General features: G+C 47.2%; 1 protein-coding gene across 1 annotated transcript; it reads right to left on the bottom strand.

Moving 5' to 3' along the window:
• Positions 1–301: 301 nt before the first annotated feature.
• CTSC (cathepsin C) lies at positions 302–26288 on the bottom strand. Its single transcript, XM_035116035.2, has 7 exons — positions 25979–26288; positions 22025–22170; positions 15195–15358; positions 13441–13596; positions 11220–11335; positions 4857–4988; positions 302–2137 (listed from the first exon to the last, which is right to left on the bottom strand). The coding sequence occupies exons 1-7, from the start codon at positions 26154–26156 to the stop codon at positions 1635–1637; spliced, it is 1395 nt and encodes a 464-aa protein (XP_034971926.1). The 5' UTR covers positions 26157–26288; the 3' UTR covers positions 302–1634.
• Positions 26289–27895: the final 1607 nt, after the last annotated feature.

Here is a 27895-nt window from a genome sequence, read left to right as displayed (position 1 = left end):
CTGCACCATCGGGGCCTGATAAGGCCCCCAGATCTCCTGCAATGGTTTTGCAAAGTTTTTTTGCATATAAGGTCGCTCAGATTCGAAAAGAGGTAGACTCCACCATAGGAGCAGGGCCGGGGCGGGAGAGTGCTAGAGTCTTAGATGTAACTCTGGTCTGATCTAGCGAGGCCATTCTCATATACACGGGACTGCAGTGGACTTCACTAAAACCTGATGGGAGGACTTGGGTCTCTTCCACTTCCCATTAGGATTCGTGAGAGGTAGCAAGACAGCTTGGGCCAAAATAACTGCCACAGCAACAGGAGGAGGGTTTCCCTTTATTTCAGAATCACGTACAAAACTGAGAACCATAAAACGAAGCAAGGCACATGCAGAATAAAAAGGCATCATTAAAAATCAATGTCAGACGAACACTGACATTCAGGAGAGGTCGCGCACCAGGTTCGTCTTCTTTGCTATACAAAGAACAGATGGAGAGATTCCCTTTTTCAAGAAAGAATAAAAATCACAGTGCAACCATATTGCAAATGTAGTACAAATCACATCTTCTACTTACTCATTTCTTCATTTCCCCCGTAAGGCACAGTAATTTAAAACACAAAATAAAATTAGAGGTAAAAAAGTATTTCCGGCAGAGGGCAAGTACAGAAAGATTGTCCAATTTAGAGGAGAAAATGATGGGAAATAATGTGTCAAACGTCTTCAGCTATTGCATATTGCACTTATTCGAGATTGTAAACCTCAGACTTGCCCTTCTTTGTATCCTATCTTTCCTCGATGGCGAGATACAGGGAACCATCCCATTTTACCCAAAACAACTTGGTTAAAGTAAGGCTAAGAGAGAGATGGGAATCTGTGGCCCTCCTGATATTAAACTCCTATAATCTCTGACCATTGACCATACTGGCTGGGGCTGATAGAAGTCGAACAATATCTGGGGGGCCAATCCAGGGGCTAAAAGTTAGGCTCCGTTCAAACCATGATTTAATCTTCCAAACGTACCACTAAGTAATCATTCTGCATGTCTGCTTTCCATTTCCCATGTGCTCAGCACTTCTCATTCATGATATAGTGGCTTCCAAAGGTAGAGCACTTGTAATAGCAGTTCTTCCCCCATCCTCCGGCCACCGACATCATGCCAAACCATGGGTTTGCAAGCCTGCTCTAAACCATTGTTCCCAATTCTTGCTATCCAGCCAAGCACACAAAACAGCTGCTGAGTTTTAGTGATAAATGCAAAATTGAGACATTGGTTCACAAAGGTCACCAATCAAACTTCGTGACTGATCAGCTACTTGAATCCCACCTGGTCTTGGGTCTAGTCTTGCCCAAGCTGGTGCCCTCTCCAGATATTTTACACTACAACACCCAGCTGGCATGATCCATGACCAGGGATGATGGGAATTGTAGTCCAAAACATCTGGAAGGCACCAGCTTGCAATGGCCCTCATTTAGCATCCTTTGAGGGATGCAAGCTCTATTTCAACTCCCCACGCCTGAATGTTTTTCATTAAAGCTCATTTTCTTAAGCTGCCAAAGCAAACTGCCTTGAAGCACACCGTAATTTGCTTATTTTTTTTAGGACGGACACCATTGCTTCCTGGGAAGGTATTGGGCAAAAAGTACCATGGCTACATTTTGGGGATAGGCATGGCGGCCACGGCGATGCTCTCTATCGCACATTCGTCAGTGCCTCTACGGATCCTGAAATAACCCCGCTCGCCCCAGCTCTCTCCCCAGCTGTTCTTCACTATCCAGAACTTCTCGCCGGTGGCTGGGTCGCTGCCGTAGCCGACGAGCAAGACCGCATGGTTGGTCAGCTCGAAAGGGTTGAAAGGATCCATCAGGCCCGTGTGGTGGTAGATCCCCCCTTGGTAATGCAGGAAGTCACTGTACACTTCAAAGGCAACAGCCATAGGCCCGTGTGCAAGAAGTTCAAGTTCCATCAGCGCTTCATTGCACCCTCCGTAAAAGCCGCCGACATAGTGGTAGTTGGTGGCATAGTAGTGGTAGCATTTGCTCTTAAAAGTGCAGGGCGAATCTCTGGCTGTGTAAGGGAAACAGTCCTCCTCAACCACACCAAAATCCTGAGCGTATTTGCCAGCAATGAGGTACGGAAATCCTCCATCGCAGCCTGAAAGAAACAAGGAAATAACCCAGATGGTTAATCACACAATTTGAAGTCGAGGGGCGGGGGGGGGGGGGGGGGTTCTCCTTCATGCAACGAGCACTTATCCATCTTTTCATCTTGTCCCCTCCTTCCCATTCCAAAAGGGCTGTAGTCTTGGGAAGATTTAGGAACACAAATCCTGGAATGGCAGGAGATTGCCAACCAAATTTTGAGAATATGTGTTTGCTAGGGCTGGGCGATCTCTGGTTTTCAACATCGCGGTATATCGCCAGCTAAAGAGAGAGACTTTCTGTTCTGCATCCAGCACTGGCTTTTCTACCTGCCTGGCCCCACCCAGCCTTTCCCAGACTATGACTTTGAAAACAGCAGCAGCAACAGCAGCAGCTGGGAAGAGAGGAGTTCAGGGATATTTTTCTTAAAATAGTTTTATAAGTTGCGCTTCTTTGTGTCTCAACTTGATCCTTTTACATGATTTTGTATGTTTTGTGGTATTTTATGCATTGCGATTTGCTGTTACTTTTATTGATTATAGATTGTGGCTGAACTGTTTAATATTATTTGCTGGTGTTTAATTTCACTGTTTACTATTAGATTCTGATGGACTGTTGAATGTTGCTTTGTTTGATATAAGTTTTATTTTAAAGTTATTGTGATTTTTATATTGGATCAGATTGTTACTACAGTCATACCTCGGTTTAAGTATGCCTTGGTTTGAGTCTTTTCAGTTTAAGTACTCCGCAGACCCATCTGGAAAGGATTAATCCACTTTCCATTACTTTCAATGGGAAAGTTCTCTTCAGGTTAAGTACGGATTTCCGGAACCAATTACACTCATACTTCAGGTTAAGTATGCTTCAAGTTGAGTACTCCGCAGACCCGTCTGGAACAGATTAATCCACTTTCCATTACTTTCAATGGGAAAGTTCGCTTCAGGTTAAGTACAGACTTCCGGAACCAATTGTGTTTGTAAACCAAGGTACCACTGTATTAATGTTTGATGTTTTATTATGTTTTTATGTCTTGGAAGGCGCCCAGAGTGGCTTGGGCAACCCAGTCAGATAGGCGGGGTATAAATGAAATATTCTTATTCTTATTCTTACTGTAGAGAGTGATTTGCTAATTGTATTATTGAGCTAGATCTGATCCTATAGTTTGCATTGCTTGCATTGTATGAATTCTGACTGTATAGGCTGTAGCCCTGGGATGTCTTGCGTAAAATGCTTTTTCTTTGCCTCTATGCCTCTGTGTGCCAAAGGGGAACCCAGGCAGAATGCTAAGCTATCAAGGCCAGATGAGCTGGCCCTGTCTGGAACACAGAAGGGCTTATCAGCTGCTATGCCTGACGCGTAGCCTCTTACTCAAGGCTGATGGAAGTTGCTAGTTTGATGCGTAAACTGAAGGCTAAAGGCTTTGTTGAGCCAGCATGTGTTTAGAGTCTACACCCAGAGATATGAATTCGACAGTAATTGACAATATGCATAGACGTTGTGAAGGAGGGGGGGAAGATGCGTAAATCACCATTGTCCCCTATAGCCCTGTTTATGTTACCCCTGCCTAAGCCAGCATGTGTTTATGCACAGGACGTGTACTAACTAGTGACCCCCTTGCGTGTGTGACCCCCTTGCGTGCATACATTTACAGGGAGGGGGAAGGAGCCCAAAAGAAGGGTATAAGGGAGCTTTGCAATTTGTGTTTCTTTACTCTTGTCGTGGCTGACCACCTTGAGTCTCTTATTAATAAGAAATTAAATTCTTTCTCTGGAACTCAACCCCGGTGTCGTTTTGACTATCTCTGTCCTGCCTGGGTGCAACTTAAGGACCCTTATCAGCAAATAAGGCTACATTACTATTATTACCGGTAAACACCACAATATACTGATATATCACAATGTTTGAAGTAAGGATGGAACTATGCAGAGACATCGGTTGGCTTCACAATTTCCCTCACATTGAGATTTCTGCATAGCGTGCACACACAAACACATGATGATTTACAATACTTTGCCAGGTAAAAAATTACAAAACCAATATCATGATATGGACTTGAAACCGGTTTTGGATGATATATCAATATATCACCCAGCTTTACTGTTCGCTCCAATTTCCATGCACTGTTCTCATCGCTCATTCTCCTGCCCCCCCACCCCACTGCAAGCTCCTTGCCCAAATAACTTGCCCAAATAACTTGCCCAAATAACTCAAAGCTGCCATGCCATAGTTGGGCACTGCCCGGTTTATGCCCTTCATTTCTAGAAGCCAACAGTGTGCAAATCTCTTATCCTGCAAATACGCACAAATATCCTAAGGGATATAAGGGAGGCAGTAGTTTCCATCCCACTCTGGGTTCGTCGCAATCAGTGCTATCTCCATTCTGCTGCAGTTCAGCTTCTGCCAAAACCTCTGGCTGAAATGGATGCAATTCATTTCTATGCCTGTGCTGGCTTTTGGCAGCAGCTCTCTAGGGTTTTAGAGCAGGCAACATTCCCAGTCCTACCTGGAGATGCCAGGGATCGAACTTGGGACTTTCTGCATGCAAGAGAGCTGCTCTACCGCTGAGCTACAACCCTTCCCCTGAGCCACAGAGGGGAGAAGTCCCACAGAGCCTCTGTTGCTGGGTTAGATGGTGAGGAAGATGTTCTTCAGCACAAATGGGGAAAGCCAATATTGCTAGGTCCTTGGGTCCAGGTTACAGTGAAAGGATAGAGTGCTGCCATGTCGTTTACCTTGAGAGTACTGGCTGCAGGAAACAACCTGCTGGGGACTGAGCGTCGGAGTCTGCGAATTGTTGGTGAGGATACGAATCCTGGATTCAAGCATGCCCATGGAAGCAAAGGCATAGCAACTGCCACAGGATGCTAGGGAGAATGAGAGAGCCAGTTAGAGCCAGTCTTTCATCCTGATATTCCCAGGACTCCACAATGATATCACTCTGTTCAGCTGACAACGGACGGAACACCATCATTTAATTTCTCACACATCCCAGAGATGAAGGGGATCCATCACCTCCATCCTAGCCTAAATGGACCAATGGACCTCAATCAGGGAGTGGGGAACTTCTGCAGCCAGAGGGTCTCGTTCCCTCTTGGGCAAGCTTCTGGGGGCCACATGCTAGCGGGGCCAGAGGCAAAAAGAAGGTGGAGCCCAAAAAGTCACATCTGCACAGCAGGCCAGTTTCTACAAAAAAACAACAACCAAAAACCAACCCCAACTCTCTATCCTCCATTCAGGGAAGCAAAAAGGCATTTACAGAGTTTGTGGACATGTCCCAGCCTGGGAAAAATACAAAAGGAGGGGGTGAAGAAGGACTAGTGGGACCATTTCTGCAAGGGCTGGATAGCATCTGCCAGGGACGCTGTTGTGGCATCCTGCATTGCAGATCCTGCACTGAGCAAAGGGTTGGGTGGAACCGCCCAAATCAAAGACTGGACCTTGACTAACTTTAAAAGACTGATGCGTCCTTGGGGGGCGGGGGCTAAGTTGGCGTTTTGTTTTTTCTATTCCCCCCCTTTTGTATTTATTTAGAAAAGGAACAGCTTTCTACACTTCTTAGTGAGTGCTGATCTTACGCTACTCGAGGTACCAGTTAGGACGATTCATATGCTGATGAAGAAAAACTGTACCACGGTGTCTGGATCATCCCTCATTGCATGGGTACAGGATTGTGACTGCTGTCAGGCTTGTTTGCCTCTTTCAGTACTGATGGACTATATTGTCTAATTTTATTCCTGCATCAGTGAGAGACTTTTATTTTCTGTGATTCCATTACATATTCTCTGTTAAGAATTCCTGTGCTTGGAGCTTCTATTATGGCATGATTACAGGACTGGGACCATTGAAAGGCCTCAAGTGATATTGACTGACTACCTTCTTCACTTTGTTCATGCAATATTGATTTATTTTGTTATTTGTATCTCCATCATATGCTCTCTGTTTAAGAATTGAAATAATACAGGTTATATATGTTTTGTTAGAACACTATTAGCCACGTGTTGCCTGTTTTTGCTTAAAGTTTATCTGTTTCTGCAACACAAGGAATGCTGTTATGGCATCCTGCATTGTAGATACTGCACTGAGCAAAGGGTTGGGTGGGAAGTTCTGATGATTCTACGCTTTATTTCCCTCCCACTCCATTTTGTTAGTTTTCCTGCTCATAATTGCTAGTGGCTTTTGTTCCTTTTACACTTCAGTACCTGCTGCATTACAGAACTGTGGCTTTCTGCCCGATATACAAGCATAAAGACAACAGCGGCAACACGTGGACCGATGAAAAATGAGGGCATAAATGTATATCTTTATAAGTTGCAGCGAAGTGATATTCAAGAGTACAGTCCATATAGTATCAAAATAAAATTCATCCAGTGATATAATTTGAATGCTTTCGACGTGGTCTTCCTCAGTGTTCAACTACAAAAAAATATATATTTCTATTATACATTTATGCCCTCATTTTTCATGGGTCCACGTGTTGCCGCTGTTGTCTTTAGTCTGGAGTTCGCAACACAAGGGGTTAGTTGATTTAGCAATGTACAAGCATGTCATGCTAAATTTCATGCACACCAGTGGGTGTGGTGTGGCACAAAATTGAACACTGGATAATGTCGTTACTCCCTCATCCTTCCCACATACGTGCACTTGTGTTCCAGCAAGATTCTCACATGAAAATAGCAGGAAAGAACTGCATGCTGTTATACCCTCAAATTTCCTGGGTTAAAAGGGCTGCAAATTTCCCGGGTTAAAAGGGCTGCAAACACGTAAATGAGCACTAAACACACACAATATTCCATTAGTTTTACAACGGCTTTGACACTGTAAAATATAATGCAGAAATAAATGGAAAATGAACTGCCATGTGAATGCAGGTCAAGTTGCAAGAGCCCATCTTGCAGAAACACACAAACCTTCAACGGTGTATTTTTCCTCATTAGCAGCAAGATAAATTAGTTATTCAGGACGGTGGCACATTCATTTACCAACTAGGCAATATTGACAGTTAGGAGTATAAACAACAACAACAGCAAGAGTTAGCAGCGGCAACCTTAAGTTAATTTTCTAAAAGCACCGGTTTTCGCCGTTCCCCACAAATTAAATCGCAACCCGGTTTAAATTGCATTAGAGGCCACTCACTCTGCAGCCAAATAAAAATCACTAAAAGCCATTAAAGACTCGTTAAAAGGCAGAAAGAACTCTTTTGGAAACTGATGGTTCAGGAAGTCTATTCTCTTTCTAACCAGTTTCACGGTCAGCAGATCCTCCAGGCCTGAATATCCATTTAGGGGAAGCAGTTTCCAAAAGCAACACAGCCAACCGTTCCCAAGTATTGTCTGGCTCTGGCTGCAAGTTCTGCTCATAGAAGGGATTGCAGGGATGAAAAGAAGCATGCTCTGGCCTCTGTGAGGGGATCTTGTGGCCAATGAGAGGCTGCAACCACAAACTTGACATGAGTCAACAATGTGATGCAGCAGCTAAAAAAGCCAATGCAATTCTGGGCTGCATCAATAGGAGTATAGCGTCTAGATCAAGGGAAGTAATAGTACCACTGTATTCTGCTCTGGTCAGACCTCACCTGGAGTACTGTGTCCAGTTCTGGGCACCACAGTTCAAGAAGGATACTGACAAGCTGGAACGTGTCCAGAAGAGGGCAACCAAAATGGTCAAAGGCCTGGAAACGATGCCTTATGAGGAACGGCTTAGGGAGCTGGGTATGTTTAGCCTGGAGAAGAGAAGGTTAAGGGGTGATATGATAGCCATGTTCAAATATATAAAAGGATGCCATATGGAGGAGGGAGAAAGGTTGCTTTCTGCTGCTCCAGAGAAGCGGACACGGAGCAATGGATTCAAACTACAAGAAAGAAGATTCCACCTAAACATTAGGAAGAACTTCCTGACAGTAAGAGCTGTTCGGCAGTGGAATTTGCTGCCAAGGAGTGTGGTGGAGTCTCCTTCGCTGGAGGTCTTTAAGCAGAGGCTTGACAGGCATATGTCAAGAATGCTTTGATGGTGTTTCCTGCTCGGCAGGGGGTTCGACTGGATGGCCCTTGTGGTCTCTTCCAACTCTATGATTCTATCGACTCCCAGGAAGAACTTTGAAGCAATGAGGAAAGACCACCCAGGCCCCATCCATTGACCAGGGCAGCTGCAGAGACACTGCTTCCCCCTCCCTGCTTGGAAAAAGGCTCAGCCATGACTGTCCGTTGCCCTGGGAGTCCAGAAGCAAGCAAGAGAAAAGGACAGCCTGGCACCATCCATCGGTTATCTCTCTCTTTTGCCTCTACTCCTTGAAGGTCTTGGCCTTTTAGTTTGTACGCCCGAGATCAGGGCCTCTCTCTCTCTCTTTCCAAAATAAAGTGAGATGTTTTGGGAGAAACTTAATTGCCTGAGAAGCAGAAGATTGCAAATCACAAGGAGGAGATGGGAAGTAAATCTGGCCAGATCCTTATCTCCCCTATTGCCTCACAGGTCAAATATGACAGGTGGGCAAGAAATTCTGACACCACAAGAATGGCAAAATAAGATGATTGAATACATAGAACTGGCAAAACTGTCTGGGAAAATCCGAGACCAGCGAGACCAACAGTTTGAAAAAGACTGCAGTAAATTTATTACGTATTTGAAAGAATATTGTAAACATTTAACAACACTAGCAGGACTGAGTTAAAGGTTTGCTAGTTAAAAGTGCTCACTGGAAGGACAGATCGTGAAGCTGAGGCTCCAATACTTTGGCCACCTCATGAGAAGAGAAGACTCCCTGGAAAAGACCCTGATGTTGGGAAAGATTGAGGGCACTAGGAGAAGGGGACGTCAGAGGACAAGATGGTTGGACAGTGTTCTCGAAGCTACGAACATGAGTTTGACCAAACTGTGGGAGGCAGTGCAAGACAGGAGTCCCTGGCGTGCTATGGTGCATGGGGTCACGAAGAGTCAGACACGACTAAACGACTAAACAACAAGAAGTTAAAAGTAGAAGCTTATTTACAATCATAAGGAATATGAAAGTAAAAAGAAAGGTAGATAGGGGGAATGGGAAATGCAGATGAAATTATGAGTGGAAGTTAGAAAGTCAGTTTGGAGGGATGGAGGGAACTCGACGACTCGAGAGAGAGTCAAAATATAGGTGATGATAAGGAATGTAAAAACTGCATGGTGTTTTTTGAAAATGAAAATGCTAATAAATATTACTGTAAAAAAAAAGGACAGGTGGGTGGGATTGCCCTTCTGTCAATCACCTGACATCACAAAGATGACAAGCGATGCAATCCCAAGACCCATCTTCTGTTGCACCGACAGCAAGCTGATCTTTGGGACACAAGTGCGCTTCCATGTCTCACTGATCGGCAGGTATTCAGTGCTCCAGAAAGTCCTTTTGGCTCAGCCACTCCCCCCCCCCCCCCGCCCATGCCTCGTGTTATATGACATCAAGTAGAATCACAAAATTGTTGAGTTTGAAGGGACTCTGGGGGTCATCTAGTTCAACCCCCTGCAATGCAGGAACTCTGCCCACAGCCTTCCCTGGGCAGACTCGAACCACCAACCTTCTGGTTGACAGCCAAGCACACTGACCAATTGCACATGGTTTGGCCAAAATGCAGTGGGAGGGACAAGAAGGGAGGCCTGGACCAGAGGTTCCCCATCCCTGCTGTAAATAAGTGAGAAAGCAAGCAAAAAGGAGTCAGTGGGAATTCAGAGTTCGAGGTTTCCAGAAAGAAGCTGAAAGTTAATTCTCCCAACACATAGTCTTGGGTTTCTTGTAGCAAAGAGGCACATAACACCACTTCTCACTGCCCAGGAAAGTGATGTAATTCCCGTCCACACACAGAAACCTACAGAACGCTTTTCCTCATTGTTTTCATTTCTGTCACGTTCTTGGGCCTGCTTCGAGCACATCAGCTGAAGCGATTAGGCTCAAGCCAGCTCTATTTAGCCACCTTCAAGACTGACACTGATGGAAGAAGGGAGGGATTTATGACATACCTATCCGGTGGTGTAATTATCATCAGCAAAAAAACAAAACAAAAACACCTAGGACCAGGACTTTGATCAACAATAAGACTTGAAACTGGAGTAAGACAATTCAAGGGATCACTGGTTAAAAGCGGAATGATAATTTGCTGTCAGAAACAATTAGGAGAGTAATCTGTTAACGAGTTTCAGTTCCACTGTTAACAAGCATCCAGTTATTAAGTTGAGTGAAACCCAGAAGCTGGCGGCATGTCAGACTGGGCCAATTCATAACCCAAGACCAGGCATCCCCAAACTTCGGCCCTCCAGATGTTTTGGACTACAATTCCCACCTTCCCCGACCACTGGTCCTGTTAGCTAGGGATCATGGGAGTTGTAGTCCAAAACATCTGGAGGGCCACAGTTTGGGGATGCCTGCCCAAGACTGAAACCGGGATGGGGGCGGGGTGGGGGACCCACAAGAGCAAACTCCAGCCTTCTGGCCTCAACCTGGAGCTGTCGAAAACCCAAATGGGAGCAGAAAACACTTATGTTCCCCTCATCTGATCTATGGTCATGGCAAAGGCTGAGGCAGGGTTTCTGGGCGATGCAGCAGTCAAGTGGCTAATACACTTTATGATGTGAATGGGCTCAGCTCTTTAGTTATAATAATAATAATTTATTATTTATACCCCGCCCATCTGGCTGGGTTCCCCCAGCCACTCTGGGCGGCTTCCAACAGAAAAATAAAACACAGTAGTCTATTAAACATTAAAAGCCTCCCTGAACAGGGCTGCCTTCATATGTCTTCTAAAAGTCTGGTAGTTGTTTTCCTCTTTGACATCTGTTGGGAGGGCGTTCCACAGGGCAGGCACCACCACCGAGAAGGCCCTCTACCTAGTTCCCTGCAACTTGGCTTCTCACAATGAGGGAACTGCCAGAAGGCCCTCGGTGCTGGACCTCAGTGTCCGGGCAGAATGTTCTTCTCACCATGGATGACGGCACCTCACGTTGCAATGTCCCTGATTTGCACCCACCTCTCTCAAAAGAACCGGCTGCAGGGTGTGTACATCCAAGTTCTGTCTTTGACTTTTCTAGAACCCCTTGTTGATTATTTCAGCAACCAAAGGTATGAAAGGAACGTATCCTACCCTGGTTTCGCACGGGGCTGACATAGTTAACACCGTTCACGTTCCTCCAGTCCCAAGATTCAGGCAGGCTGGAAACTTGTTTCATTAGTTCAGCAGTCAGAGGGGCAGGTTTGGGCCTATAAAGAAATAAAACCATATATACTTCATATTGGAATCCCTGTTATTTGACAAAAGGAAGAATTGGAACACCATCCGAGAGCTGCAATGTCCATACAGCCTTCCTGCATGTCTTCCTCCTGCATGTCTTCCTTCAAGCAGCAGAGAGTTCATCTATGGAACAGGTACAAAACTTCACATGTGGTGGAAGTGTGAGCATGTAAAGCCCTTCTGGCAGTAGGTATTGACAGAAATAAGCTATACTATGGGTCAACACGTAGAATATACCCCATGTTTGGGGTTGGTAACCATTTTAAAAGAAGGGCAACCTGAATAACTAATTACTTTCCTTTTAGTAGCAGTGCTCCTATTAAAGGTAAAGGTAAAGGGACCCCTGACCATTAGGTCCAGTCGTGACCGACTCTGGGGTTGCACGCTCATCTCGCATTATTGGCCGAGGGAGCCGGCGTATAGCTTCCAGGTCATGTGGCCAGCATGACAAAGCTGCTTCTGGCAAACCAGAGCAGCACATGGAAACGCCGTTTACCTTCCCGCTGTAGTGGTTCCTATTTATCTACTTGCACTTTGACGTGCTTTCGAACTGCAAGGTTGGCAGGAGCTGGGTCCAAGCAACGGGAGCTCACCCCGTCACAGGGATTCGAACCGCTGACCTTCTGATCAGCAAGCCCTAGGCTCAGTGGTTTAACCACAGCGCCACCTGGGTCCCTGCTCCTATTAGTGGCACAGAATTGGAAATGATCTGTGCATTTCTTGTTGGAAACAGAATGCAAGTCCGATTGATGCATCAGAAAGATTAACAGAGATCACATGCACTGAATACTACAAATGACGGTGATTTTGTTGAAATATGCATCGTTCTGTAAAATACTTTACTGATACATCTGAAGAATGGATACCACAGAATGGCAACTGCCAAAATCAAAGACTGGACTTTGGCAAACTTAAAAAGACTGCTTCGTCCTTGGGTGGCAGGGGGGGGGGAGGCTAAGTTGGGATTTTGTTTTTTGTATTTCCCTCTTTTTGCATTTATTTATAAAAGGAAAAGGCAGGGAATCTCAGGTCCAGAAGCTAATGAGGCCCTCCAGACCTCTTTGAAAGCCACCCATGCTCGCAGCCACCCCTGCCTCTTATGGCAGAGAATCCCGTAGTTTAAACTATGTGCTGTGTGAAGAATGATTCTCATTCAAAGGTAGCACAGCTTTCCCGTGGAAGGACCACTGCCTTTGCACCCTGCTTGGGAAAGCAGTAGGAGCTGGAGACAGAGCTCTAAAACGCTCTCCTTTTCGCTCTCTATACATGTGAGCACACAGATGCTGTGGCGTTTGCCCGTTCTTTTGGAAATGTCTGTACAGGCAGAGAGAAAGGGTTAATAGGTAGACCAATAGAAAAGCCCAGAGGCAGAGCCTACCTGCTTTCAAAAGGCTTAGCGAGAGGTTTAGAACCAGGGGTCAGCAAACTTTTTCAACAGGGGGCCAGTCCACTGTCCCTCAGACCTTGTGGGGGGCCGGACTATATTTTGAAAAAAAATATATGAACGGATTCCTATGCCCCACAAATAACCCAGAGATGCATTCTACTCATGTAAAAACATGCCGATTGCCGGCCCATCCGCGGGCCGGATTTAGAAGGCAACATCCGGCCCCCGGGCCTTAGTATGGGGACCCCTGAGTTGGGAAGACAGTTGGAAATAGAGAGACAGTTAGTTCGGTTGGTTTCTTGTGGGTGGGAGGCATAGGAGTCAGAGTGAGTTAGACACAGAGGGGAGACAGAGAGAGTGAATCGGATTACAGTGTTTCAAAGTATTTAAAACTTGTTTGCGTTCACAATAAACTGGAATCTGTGTTAATACGTTACAACCTGACTAAGTCTGAATATATTACCGGGGAAACCTGGTTTGTGGCAGTGGAAGACAATAGACGTGGTGGCACAGGGTCAATAGTCCGTGGAATGACCGGGGCTCTGTGTGAACGCCACAGACACGCACACACACAGGATGATGAACAAAGGTGTGTTTAGCACCACCAACCCTTTTAAGCGGCACAAGCCAGCCACAGGTATATGGTCCCTTGGGGACGACTAGGCCAGAATGTCACGACCCCTTTACCTTGGAATTCTGGGATTTAACCCGCCCGCTCTCCGAGCCAAATCTTCCAGGGTGAGGCCTTCGTATTCCTTGTAAGCTACCGCTTTCCACGATTTCTGAACGGTGTTGATTGCTCCTACGAAGTCGACATTGTTCACGTAGAACTTCTGCAGAGATCTGTACTTGAGACACAAACGAAGCTTTAGGCGAGGGAGCCTTGCAAAGGCTAGAATCTGCTTAAGTCCCAGGAGTTTATTAAGAAAACAGCCAGACACAACCCCTCATGAAACGCTTCCACAAGACAAGAAACCCTTTATTATTAAGACCAGTGCCGAATTTACGTATAAGCTAAACAAGTTACAGCTTAGGGCCCCACTCTCTTAGGGCCCCCCAAAAGAATTTAAAGGAAGAAACCACTGGATGTACATTTCCAAAATATAAGATAAAAACAAATAAATGAAAAACTACATACAGCAACAGTGTTTTGTGTTGTGTAGGCTCCTATGATGTAAGTCATGGGCCCTGTCTCCTAGCCTGCTCCCTAAAATATCACTGCTTTGCTCATTTCTATATATAGGGTGCCTACAATCTGCATGGACGGGTTGCATGGCAACATGTGCAAATGGCTTGAGATACCTATTAGGTCCATAAATTACCATATAGCATATATTCAACACAAAAAAGAGCGACAATTTGTTGTTGACAAAGGACAGCTGGACATATAAAGGGCCCCATTACCTTCAGTAGCTTAGGGCCTCATCAAACCCAAATCCGGCCCTGATTAAGACAATGCCACCAACAATAACAGTGTTTACAGATGGGCATTTAAAGTTGAAATCTCTGCCTCAAAGCCTACTTTTTAATGGCAACAAGGAGCAAGGATTAACTGGTTTATGCTCATTTTATTTAAAGACTTATAAACCACTTAACCGAAGAACTCTCCAAGCCAAGTGTTTCCAAATCATTCAGGTGATCCCTGGCGGGTCCGAGGCTTTCTGGTTGAAGATGGGAGACAGCACAGCTATTTCATTAACAATTTACATTGATTTTTAATTGTGCTTTTATTTATTGTATTGTAATGCAATAAAACACAACATATAAGAAGTAAACAGAGCCTGGCCCTCCAGCTGTTTTGGGACTACAATTCCCATTATATCTGACCACTGGATACTCTGATCATAGGGAGCTAGAATTCTGGTATTCATACTTAAAACCCAGTCAGTATTCAGACTTAAAGGGGCAGGTGGGGCTCATCGGCTTGGGAAGGTAGCCCATCTGAGAGAAAGAAAACTGATCCTAAACCTCTGTTGCCTTGCGGGTACATCTTCGGGAGAAGAAAAGGCTAAGGCAGTGATGGCCAAACTTGGCCCTCCAGCTGTTTTGGGACTACAACTCCCATCATCCCTAGCTAACAGGACCAGTGCTCTCTCCCATGTCAGTGCAAAAATAAACACTACCAGTCTCTGAAGGAGAGCCAGCAGGATGAGCCTGCAGTCTTTTGAATCAACTGGCCTTCAGTACTTATTTGTTTTCAAGACCAGTTGAAAGACAGCCCTTGCCTTGACAAGACACAAAAGGAAAATGTATGGGGAGGGAGGAGGTAACCACAAAAAGGCTCAGGCACCATTTCGCAAAGTCAAGAGATGTTAGAATGATCATCTGGGATAGAAACATTTCAGGGGGCCTTGCTTCACTTCTCTCTGTCTGGCTCTATGGCAGAGCCTGTATCAGACCATACAATTAACCCCCCCAAAATGGCATTTGTTTCCACTCACCTTCCAGCGGATTTCAAAGGCAGCTGATTTACACGAACACCGGAGGCTGAAGGGGAGATCTTTTGCGCCGTGAAGCATGCCCAGTTCCGGCCCAACACATCATGGACCCAACCAGGTAAGGTCTCATGGCAGTAACTGGTTACGTTTAAGCCGTCCTTTTTATACTGGGAAGGGAAGAGAAAGGGATGCTGGTCAGATTCTGCACAGAACACATGTAGTTGACAACAGGCAAAAGATCCTAGGTTTGATTTCCAGGCATGGCTGGTAAAGATCGCCACCTGAAACCCTGGAGAGATGTGTTGACAGGAATAGCTAACATGACGCTGTTCAGATGTAGCTGAACTACAACTCCCATGGGATATGCTGACTTGCGTTGGTGGGATTTATAGCCTGTTGACATCCATATTACCCGTCTCTGGCATAGACAGTACTATGAGCCAAATGGGGCAACGGTGTGACTCCGGATTAAGACACACCCACCTATCCCGTGCTACAACACTTAAGCAGTAGAATACATTATTGGCTGAATTTATCTCAGGCCCCGTTCTTATAACCGGGGGACCTTTAGCCAGTGTTAGACACGCAGGTATATAAGCTCATCCCTAAATGGCACCGTAAACCTAGGTTGTGGTTGCCACAATGTAATGCCCAGGTACCTCTTTTTTTCCTTTTTTGCTATGGGGACGATTATGGCAATTACCGTACAGTGGTGCCTCGCTAGACGAAATTAATTCGTTCCACGGGTCAATTCGTGTAATGAATTTTTCGTCTAGCGAGTCCCAGTTTCCCATAGGAATGCATTGAAACTTAATCAATGCATTCCTATAGGCTCTGGGGGACTGGCGTCGGCATGCGACGGGGCTTCGGAGAAGGTCTCCGAAGCCCTGTCCGATGCCGGCTGTGTGCGAGGCGGCTGGGGGAGAAGCTCTCTTCTCCCAGCCACCGCCTTGCCTGACTCCCCCAACATGGAGTGCAGCTTCGGAAGCCTCTGAAACTGCACCCCATGCCGGCTTTACACGGCGAGAAGCTTCGGCGGGGGAAGCTTCTCCCGCCGCCACCTCTCGCCTGCCTTCTCCGGTGTGGGGTGCAGCTTCGGAAGCCTCCGAAACTGCACCCCATGCCGGCTTTGCGCTGCGAGGACCCCTTCTTGCCGCTATCGCCACCAGACCCCAGCCAAAGGCAGTTAGCAGCGGGGGTTTCGCTTCCCTCGGCAGCCGCCGCCTGGCTTCAGACGGCGGCTGCCGAGGGAAGCAGCTGTGTGCCAGGCTGCTGCGGGAGAAGCAGAGGAGCCGCTTCTCCCGCCGCCGCCCGGCACAAAGCCGGCTTGCCTCGGCAGCTGCCGCCTGAACCCAGACAGCGGCTGCCGAGGCAAGCAGCTGTGTGCCAGGCGGCGCAGGAGAAGCGGCTCCTCCGCTTCTCCCACTGCCGCCTGGCACAAAGCCTACATTGGACGGGGCTTCAGAGAGGCGCAGCGCTTCTCCGAAGCCCCGTCCGATGCTCCCTGGTGTCCATGGCGTGGTGGTGGGAGGAGTAGTGGGGGAACTGATCAGTTCCTCCACTTCTCCCCCCTTCTTCCCGCGCTACAGCCCTTTGTGTTCCGCTGGTGTCTGCCGGTTGCCCCTCACTGGCAGAGACCAGCGGAACACAAAGGGGAACGAACTGCAGCGCAGGAAGAAGGCAAAGGAAGATCAGCTGAGAGGCGGTGACAGCTGTCAGCGCTTCTCAGCTGATCTTCCTTTGCCTTCTTCCTGTGCTGCAGCTCGTTCCCCTTTGCTAGACGAATGCCCCTTTAGGTTTTGCAATCGGAGGTTTTTATGGCCACACTTCGCAAGACGAAGCGGTGGCCATAAAAAAAACTCCTTGGAGGAAAGGTGGGGTGAAAAGTCTTTAAAGAAACATCTCCTCCCTGTAGTTCAACTTTCCATGGAAATTAAGTTTGAAAGAAGTAGTACATGCAAAAAATATCTAGGGGTCTTACTGGACCACAAGCTGAACATGACTCAACAATGGGAGACAGCAGCAATAAAGACTATTCTAGGCTTCATCAACAGAGGTCTTGTGTCCAGATTAAGAGAAGTAGCAGTATTGATTCCATTCTGTTCTAAGCAATAAAATACAGTGGTGCCTCGCTAGACGAATGCCCTGTAAGATGAATTTTCCGCTATACGAATAGGTTTTGCGATCGGAGGTTGCCTCGCAAGACGATGAGGTTTTTTATGGCCACCGCTTTGTCTTGTGAAATGTGGTCATAAAAACCTCCGATTGCAAAACCTAGGGGCATTCGTCTAGCAAAGGGGAATGAGCTGCAGCACAGGAAGAAGGCAAAGGAAGATCAGCTGATAGGCGCTGACAGCTGTCACCGCCTCTCAGTTGATCTTCCTTTGCCTTCTTCCTGCGCTGCAGTTTGTTCCCCTTTGTGTTCCGCTGGTCTCTGCCAGTGAAGGGCAGAGTTTTCGGACTACCAACCCGCCCGACACACAGCGGGGGATCGTAGGGGGCTGCCCTCTACGATCCCTGCTGTGTGTCGGGCGGGGTGGGGGGGAAAGGCAGGATCTTTCCTGTCTCCCCCCCATCCCGCCTGTCACACAGCAGGGATCGTAGAGGGCTTGACATCCCGCTTGCCCCCCCCCCCACCGCCCGACACTACGGGGATGGGATGAGGCTTCTCAAGCCTCGTCCGATCCCCGGGCAGTGTGTGTGTGGGGGGAAGCGGAGCCAAATTCCTCCCCCTTCTTCCCGCTGTCGCCCAGCCAGTCCCCCACCCGAAGGCAGTCAGCAGCGGGGGCTTTTCACCGTTTGCATTCCCCCAAGGGGGAGGGCAAACGACGAAAAGCCCCCTCCCACACTGCACTTCGGCTCAGGGACTGGCTTGGCGGCAGCGGGAAGAAGGGGAGGAATTCGGCTCCCTCCCCCGATGCGCTTCGGCTCGGGGAAGCAGGCAGGGAGATGGCAACAGTCCGGGAAGCTGCGGGCTGTTGCTGTCTCCCTGCCTGCTTCTCCGAGCTGTAGCACATCGGGGGACAGATCCGAAGATCGGTGGGCACTGTTTGCCGGGGTTGACAAGCCCCGGCAAGCAGCGCCCCCCATCTTCGTGTGACAGGCGGTGGGGAAGGCAGGCAGGCAGGCATGAGAGCAAGCACCTGCCTGCCTGCCTTCCCCGCCGCCAGTGCCCTGGAGCCCATAGGAACGCATTGATTAATTTTCAATGCATTCCTATGGGAAACCAGGAGTCGCTAGACGAAGAATTCGTTACACGAATTGACCCGTGGAACGAATTAATTTCGTCTAGCGAGGCACCACTGTAGAGGGGTTTTGCCCATAACATTTTCTTGCTTACGAATGTGTCCACTGGCCCCAAAAGGACAGCGACCCTCTGGACTAGGGTATAGCTGTGATGCCTACATTGCAGGGGGTTGGACTACACTACAATTTTGTGATAAGGGCTGGATCAACCTGGCTGTGAAGCAAGCCAAGTTTTGCTGCTCAGGGAAGATGCATTTGCCCAGGTTTAGATACGCCCACCCCTCCCCGCCACCAAATGCTTCCTACATTTTTAGTTTTGCCCGCAGCTTTGTTTCCTTGACACGAGGGACGCCCTTTAGACTCTGTTGCTTTTATGCTTTACAGAAAGGGTGAAATTTGCTTCCTCGGCGCAATGCCGGCATTGACTGTAGGCTCTGCGGTGCAAAAACGTTCCAAGTTCCTTTGCCCCGAAGCTCCGCTGAGCTGCCTGGCGTTGATCTTGATGAATTTGGAATGGCATCCCGGAAACTTCGTGTACCTCCAAAGCAATAACACAAAACACAACGGCTTCTTTCTTCTTTTGCCGCTGGCTCTTTTCCTTGCCTGCTGGTCCCAGGCGTCATGAAACGATGAGCCTTGGCGGTTTTAAGCGGCCTTTCCCCCCTGATAACCTGAAGTGTGAAAACTTCATGCAGTGGCTGCTTCTTAAAAAAGAAAAAGCCAGGAAGGGCACCTGGTGTTTGTGTGTGTTTAGAAGGGGTGTAGGAGAATTTGTGGCTTGCTTCTCAGCCACGTTGATCCGGCCCTTAGCATAGAATGGCAGAGTTGGAAGGGACCCCAAGGCTCATCTAGTCTAACCCCCTGCAATGCAGGAATCTCAGCTAAAGCATCCAGGACAGATGGCCTCCAACCTCTGCTTAAAAACCTCCAAGGAAGGAGAGTCGACCACCTCTCATGGGAGTTCAACAGCTCTTACTGTCAGAAAGTTCTTCCCAATATTTAGTCGGAATCTCCTTTCTGGTAACTTGAAGCCATTGGTTTGGGTCCTACCATCAGAAGTAAGAGGAAACAAGCTTGTTCCCTCTTCTATGTGACAGCCCTTGAGATATTTGAAGATGGCTATCATAAGGCTGTATATTGTCTCCCTGCTTATTTAACCAATATGCAGAATTCATCATGTGAAAGGCTGGACTGGATGAATCCCAAGCCGGAATTAAGATTGCTGGAAGAAATATCAACAACCTCAGATATGCAGATGACACAACCTTGATGGCAGAAAGTGAGGAGGAATTAAAGAACCTTTAATGAAGGTGAAAGAGGAGAGCGCAGAATATGGTCTGAAGCTCAACATCAAAAAAAGCAAGATCATGGCCACTGGTCCCATCACCTCCTGGCAAATAGAAGGAGAAGAAATGGAGGCAGTGAGAGATTTTACTTTCTTGGGCTCCATGATCACTGCAGATGGTGACAGCAATCACAAAATTAAAAGATGCCTGCTTCTTGGGGAAAAAAGCAATGTCAAACCTAGACAGCATCTTAAAAAGCAGAGACATCACCTTGCCGACAAAGGTCCGTATAGTTAAAGCTATGGTTTTCCCAGTAGTGATGCATGGAAGTGAGAGCTGGAACATAAAGAAGGCTGATCGCCGAAGAATTGATGCTTTTGAATTATGGTGCTAGAAGAGACTCTTAGAGAGTCCCATGGACTGCAAGAAGATCAAACCTATCCATTCTTTACGAATTTGTGTGTCAAACCTATCCATTCTGAAGGGAATCAGCTCTGAGTGCTCACTGGAAGGACAGATCCTGAAGCTGAGGCTCCAATACTTGGGCCACCTCATGAGAAGAGAAGACTCCCTGGAAAAGACCCTGATGTTGGGAAAGATTGAGGGCACTAGGAGAAGGGGACGACAGAGGACAAGATGGTTGGACAGTGTTCTCGAAGCTACGAACATGAGTTTGACCAAACTGCGGGAGGCAGTGCAAGACAGGAGTGCCTGGCGTGCTCTGGTCCATGGGGTCACGAAGAGTCGGACACGACTAAACAACAACATCATATCTCCTCTGAGTCTCCTCTTTTCCAGGCTAAACATACCCAGCTCCTTCAACCGTTCCTCATAAATGCCCATTGTCCTGCGACATCATGAGGCAATGACAACCTTTGCCCGGAAGAGTCAAGGCTGTGTTTTGGACCAGCTTGACCTTCACGCCTGCAACCACCTTTCCCACTGTTAGTGAGCGATTCTGATGAAATTGAATTCCAGACCCATCCAAAAGCTTCTGCAGCAGGCACAGGCAGGCCTGTAAACAAGACTTTGCACCAGGGGATTGCTCACTCAGAAGCCTGTTTTAAAGTTCTCCTGGAAATGGAACGGCTCCTGGAAATGGAACGGCTCCTGGAACGGCTTAGGGAGCTGGGTATGTTTAGCCTGGAGAAGAGAAGGTTAAGGGGTGATATGATAGCCATGTTCAAATATATGAAAGGATGGCATATTGAGGAGGGAGAAAGATTGTTTTCTGCTGCTCCAGAGAAGCGGACACGGAGCAATGGATTCAAACTTCAAGAAAGAAGATTCCACCTAAACATTAGGAAGAACTTCCTGACAGTAAGAGCTGTTCGGCAGTGGAATTTGCTACCGAGCAGTGTGGTGAAGTCTCCTTCTTTGGAGGTCTTTAAGCAGAGGCTTGACAGGCATATGTCAAGAATGCTTTGATGGTGTTTCCTGCTTGGCAGGGGGTTGGACTGGATGGCCCTGGTGGTCTCTTCCAACTCTATGATTCTATGAAATAGCAAGGAGTGAACAGGCATTTCGACAGAGTTGAATGTCTGCAGCCAATTGTCAGCTTTTCTTGGCTTCCAAAGACAGACCAACAAAGCTTAGTGAAAAATATGAGTGTTTCAGAATCTAAACATGTGTTCAATGGGAGAGCTTTGTCCAATCCAGAACTGCTCCTCTGCTCACTCTTCAAATAGGCTGTACAGACGCGGGTGGCACCATGGTCTAAACCACTGAGCCTCTTGGGCTTGCCGAACGGAAGGTCAGTGGTTTGAATCCGTGTGACGGGTTGAGCTCCCATTGCTCTGTCTCAGCTCCTGCCTATCTAGCAGTTCGAAAGCACACCAGTGCAAGTAGATAAATAGGTACCGCTGTGACGGGAAGGCAAACAGCATTTCTGTGCGCTCTGGTTTCCGACACAGTGTTCCGTGCGCCAGAAGCAGTTTAGTCATGCTGGCCACATGACCCAGAAAGCTGTCTGTGGATAAACGCCGGCTTCCTTGGCCCGAAAAGCGAGATGAGCGCTGCACCCCATGATCGCCTTTGACTGGACCGAACCGTCCAGGGGGCATTTATGTTTTACCTTATGGAGACATCATATATTATACTCAGTGCTTTTCTTCTAGAAAAAAGTTGCTGATATTGCGTACTCTTGAGTACCCCCAGAAACAGAAGAACCGATTATACTCCTTCCAAATTATTTTGCCAACAAGAATTTCCAAGTTTGGAAGAGCCTTTTAATTCCAACATATTCTGGAGGAAAATGGTGAAGAGATTATTATTATTATTATTATTTGGAAGCTACATTACCTTAAAAAATGCAAACCACTTGTAGTTGTTCAGCACAACCTCGAAGCCTTGGTTGTAAATTATTGTGAAGAAGCCAAAGTTCCCTTGATCGTCCTGAGCAACATCAAGTTTCTGAAGGTTAACGACAACTTTTTTCTCCACAGCCCCTGGAGAGAAGCAGCAAAGATAATTTTCACCATTTTTTTTTTAAAAAAATTTTTTTTGGGGGGGGTGGAACCAGGCTGAAGAAGCAAGCTGGCCAATGCACAAATGCAATGGTAACAGAGCCCTGCAATTATACACTGGCCCGGTAGGCACAAGGGACCAGGCACTGTAGGCAAGGTTAGTGAACAGGGGTACCAGAAGAGGGATGAACAGTCATGTCCTTTCTCTGTGCCCAGCATAGGAACCAAGCAAACTGCTAGAGGTGGTAACAATCTTTATTTCCATCAATGCTTTGTAAACCACTTTGAAGTTTAAAATAGGAAATCAAGCCGTGAATAAATTTTACGAAAGAAATAAACATCACATTTATTGGCTGATCTTCCTCCAAATCATTCAGGACAACACAGATAGATCCAAACTCCACCCTCATTTTATTCATACAACCACCCTGTGAGGATTATTAGGTCTGGACCCCGTGAGCTTCAAAGCCAGGGCAGGGATTTGAATCCATGTCCTTTGCTCTGGTCTGACATGCTCACCTTTATGAATGGGCTTAGATGCATACAATCTCAAGGCATAGCCTGAAGGCCCATAATGCATCTATTTTGCTAAAGATCATAGAAGTGTTGGAAGGGACCCAAGGGTCATCTAGCCCAACCCCCCCTGCAAAGCAGGAATCTCAGCTAAAGCATCCATGCGAGAGCATCCAAGATAAGCAGCTCTGGGTCTGGCCAATACCTGGATGGGATTGACTGACTGATTGGGGGCATTTATACCACGCTAAAAAAGGTTCCTGAAGGAGTGGGCCTGCCGCAGCAGAACTGACATTCAGAAATGGCATTCAGTTCCATGATGGAAGAAAAGTCATGTATAAATTTAAGAAAATAAATATATTCAAACGGCTGTGTGAAGCAAACCAATTTTTTTTTTTAAAAAAAGAAAAGCGATTCAGGACTTTGGACATGATTATTGCATCATCCAGTTTCATGCTCTTCCAATATAGATGCAGCAGGCATCTAATTGTTGGCTGGGAATTTGTGATTTTAATTTCCAACATGTCTTTGCGCATATATAAATTGTTGTGCACACCACCTTGATTTTTTGATTTTTTTTTAATGAGATTGCGGTATGTCAGTATTTTCTTTATAACATATAATTTAAAAAATGTAGAATTCAGGCCCAATAAATATTTCCATTTCTGCTGCTTAAAGTTGTAAGACATAAAACCTAATTTTTTTTAAATGCTGTCTGCAATCATGTGAGGGTCAGGAGGAAACTGCATTGTTCTCTCTTTCAGGCATAAACTTTATGAACTTGTGACCATGACTAATGTAGAGAAGTACTGATGTAAAAAATAAATAAAGAAAAAGCACAGTTCCCTTCAGCAAATCCCCATTCCCCTTTTGACCATTTTCCATCTGTACTTCCTCCTTTGCATTTCAGACGAAGTGGCCAACATCCTGAGAGGGGTGAACCATGTTCTCCAATCACCACTGGTGTTATTAAGACAAGCACTCCCAATAAAACCAAATTTGACCCAAATTGCAGCAGGCGTGTAGCAAGGCAGATGGGGGAGCGGGGCACCCCAAGCAGCACTCTGGCGGGGGCAGCACCCCCAGCTGCTCCCCAACCTCCACCAACGATGGCTGCCGCGGCGCGGCCTCCATCACGGAGACGCCCCGATGTTGCGCCCAGGGCAACCTGCTCCGTAGCGCACTCTGCTTCTTCCTGCCCCAAGGTAGCCATTCCAGAAATAACAAACCCAGATAAAGGGTGTGATTAGCTTGGCTGGGAAACAGGGAAATGTAAATATCCCTTTTGTTACACTTGATGGATGTTTGGTGGAGGGCAAGGGGAGGCATGGGGCAGGGTCTAGGATGTTCAATTACTGCCACCAGACCTCCCCTTTCATGATGTAACCATGATGTATTAGTGATGTAGTTTGGGGGAGGGTGTAACATGGGGATTAGCAGCTAATAAAAATTTGAGTTCTCTTTTGTACGGAGCTTCCATCTTGTTTCACCTGGTGGCAGGTGGGAGTCCTGTTGTGACAATCTTCAATAAAGGCCAAGCCTACTGGCTGCTGTTTTGCTCTGGTATTCCTGGCTGGTGCCCTTGTTTTTTGTCCAAGGGAGCCCTCAGATTTCTCTGTTAACAACTCTAACCCCCTGCAATGCAGGATATATTTTTTTGCCCAATGTGGGGCGATTCAAACCCATGACCCTGAGATTAAGAGTCTCATCCTGTGGTGCTGGCAACGGCAAGGTTGCAGGTTCGATCCCCATAAGGCAGCCCTGTTTAGGGAAGCTTTTAATCTTTAAGAAATTAGTGTATCTTAATATTTCTGTTGGAAGCCATCCAGAGTGGCTGGGGAAACCCAGCCAGATGGGCGGGGTATAAATAATAAATTATTATTATTGTTGTTGTTGTTGTTGTTGTTGTTGTTATTATTGTTATTATTATTAGAGACAGCTGCCATAATCCTGCATTGCAGGGGGTTGGACTAGATGATCGTCAGGGTCCCTTCCAACTCTATGATTCTATGAGATCCTCTGCTGACTGAGCTATCAGGTGGGCAGGATACATTCTCTGCCCAGTGCACACAGAGAGACCCTGCTAAAAAATGAGTTGTTAGTATGCTAGGGCTGGATAGCCCAACCCCAACAGTAGACCATAAGACAGACTGGGAAAGGGAAGTAACTTCAACACAGACAAAAAGTGTCCATTTTCCCAGCATGGAAGATACATGCTCCCAGAGAGTTTGTTGAAGGGTCACTTTGAGCAAAAGATTCCTGCATTGCAGGGGTCGGTCTAGATAACCCTCGTGGTCCCTTTCCAACTCTACATTTCCTACGATTCTCCTCCCTTCCCTCCATGTCTGGAGAAGAAACAAGGATGGGAGGGTCCACCAACGACCTCTTGCTCAAGAGGGTTTAGATAAAAACAACAGCAAAGACTGTTTTGCTTCTGCGGTAGAAGATGTGACTCATTAACAGAACTGGAGGTTTTCCATGTGTGAAGAGCTGGGTCACATGTGATATGCAGAGATAACTAGCTCATACTAGTTGATTACACTGCAACTGAGTTAAAGAGATATGCTAACTTGTTAAGCTTGAGGCCAAGATGGAGCCTCCATACAGAGCAGCAGTATATCTCTAAATACCAGACATGGGGACAACCACAACCACCTGTTTTCAGCCCCAATAGCGAGCTTCCCAGAGACACCTGGCTGTCCAAGGTTGTGGGAGGGAGAGAAATGTCCAGTTTTAGAAAAGCCCCAATGTTTTTTTTTAGGGGCGTTTGAACAATTGTTCAATCTATGACCCTTCTAAAACTTGCTTACTTTTGCTTTCTATTCCATTTTATTTGCATTGCGTTCTACTTTCTGCCGCTGTGAAATCCAGACCCCTTTCTCCGCTCTGAACTTGCGAAATAAAATAAAATGAAATAACCCGTACCGAGCAGAGTTTAAAAACCGAATGCAAAGTTCAGCTTTGCCTCCAACAAGGAAGGAAGGAGGGGGTTTCCTGAAAACGATCCTAGCAGATTTCCTAGGTAGGAACTAAACCCTCCAGGAATACAGTGAGATTTACTTCCGAAGTCAACGAAACGAAATCTCCCAAACCGCGCCGCTGGGCTGATTCGCCGGATGTTTTCCAAACTTGCCTTCCCATTTGTTGGCGTTGTTTTATCGGGGGAAGAAAAAGAGGTCAGAATGGAGGGCAGTAACGGGAACAAGAAACGGGGATCGCTCCTGGAGGCAGAGGAAGTTGGAGAGGGGAGCGCCCTGCCCTGCGCGCTGTCACTTACCCACTTCGGAGCAGTTTATGCGCCGGCTCGGGGATCCGTGCCCCCTGCCCACCTGGAAAACCCAGGTGCCCACTAGGTCCTCGAAGGTGCAGTTGGCCGGCGTGTCGGCCCAGCTCGGCTGCAGCTGGACGAGGAAGAAGAGGAGGAGGAAAGCCAGGCGCCGCGCCAAATGTGCCATAGTTGCGCCCCGAGGTTCTTGGCACGGAGGAGGAGCGCGCGCGGGGTATCGCCGAGGGGAGCAATGGGAAAAAAAAAGAAGCGGCCGCCCCCTTCCCCGCTGGGCTTAAATCTGTCCCCGGAACGGCGGGGCCCTGCTAGGTCCGCCCCCCGGGCGTCACGTGTGAAAGGGGGCCAGCCGCTTCCTCCTCTCCGGCTCAGCAGCCGAGCGCAGAAAACGGCCTCCTAAACGCAGAGCCATTTATTCCACCTTGCTCAGCGTTGGCCGCGCAGAAGGCTTGGCTCCACGTAAAATTGGGAAGGGACCAGGAGGGTCATCTAGCCCAACCCCCATGCAATGCAGGAATCATTTGCTTCACGTGGGCACTCGAGCCTGAGATTAAGAGTCTCGTGTTCTCAGAACTCCCCCCCCCCTCCGGGTCAGGTATTTGCTTGCGCCACACCGAATTTTTAATTGGTAAGAAATAAGTAGGAAAACAAAAATGAAACCACTCCTAGTAGTGCTTGATTTAGATCAGCGTTTCTCAACCGCTGTTCCGCGGCACACTACGTAGTGTGCCGCGAGACGCTGGCTGGTGTGCCGCGACGTGCGGCGACGAGAAGGGCAATTTGCATTGTCACGTGCCTGGCGGCCGCCAATACACAACACTGACCTGCCGGAAAGGAAGCTGGCCGGGTCACGACGCGGGGCGAGCACAGCTCTCAACAGCCACCACCACGGGAGGGTGGTTTTAGACAAACTTAAAGAAGCTGGCTGGATGAGCTCAACCTGAAACTTGCTGAGCAAAGGATTGTGCTGGCAGAGAAATCAGCGGCTTGTGAAGCCTTATTACAGGAGATTGCAACCAACACATCAAAGCATTCTTGACATATGCCTGTCAAGCCTCTGCTTAAAGACCTCCAAAGAAGGAGACTCCACCACACTCCTTGGCAGCAAATTCCACTGCCGAACAGCTCTTACTGTCAGGAAGTTCTTCCTAATGTTTAGGTGGAATCTTCTTTCTTGTCGTTTGAATCCATTGCTCCGTGTCCGCTTCTCTGGAGTCTCATCTGCAGATTCTTTTGCCACCTCCCAAGACCTCACTGATTTTGGAAGAAATGTTAAAAATGAAAAAGAAAAGAATAAATCAGACAACGTGTTGAGTGAGCAATATAGAATCATAGAACTGTAGAGTTGAAAGGGACGCCAAGGCTCACTAGTCCAACTCCCTGCAATGCAGGAATATCAATCAACATTTCCAACACAGATAGCCATCCAACCTCTGCTTAGCCTTAAAAACCTCCAAGGAAGGAGAGTCCACAGCCTCTCGAGGGAGACCATTCCAGTGTCAAACAGCTCTTATTGTCAGAAAGTTCTTCCTGATGTTTAGTCAGGAATCTCCTTTCTTGTAACTCGAATCCATTGGTTTGGGTTCTAGCCTCTGGAACAGGAGAAGACAAGCTTGATGCATCCTCCATGTTCCATCTTCCTTTTAGATATTTGAAGATGACCATCCATGGGTGTAGCCAAGGGGGAGGCAGGGAGGGGCAGCTGCCCCTGCTAAATCAATAAAAATATATAGCAAACAAATTTTACCCTCCCCAAAATCCTGCCCCCCCTAACAAAAATCCTGGCTACGCCCATGTGACCATCATATCTCCTCTCGGTCTCCTCTTACGTAGGCTAAACATATCCAACTCCTTCAAGCGTTCCTCATAAGATTTGGATTCCAGACCTGTGATCATTTTGGTTGCCCTCCT

This window comes from Zootoca vivipara, chromosome 4, assembly GCF_963506605.1.
Source record: "Zootoca vivipara chromosome 4, rZooViv1.1, whole genome shotgun sequence".
NCBI lineage: Eukaryota > Metazoa > Chordata > Lepidosauria > Squamata > Lacertidae > Zootoca > Zootoca vivipara.
The sequence above is the reverse complement of the archived record's forward strand: the minus strand, read 5'-3'. Positions and strand labels throughout refer to the sequence as shown.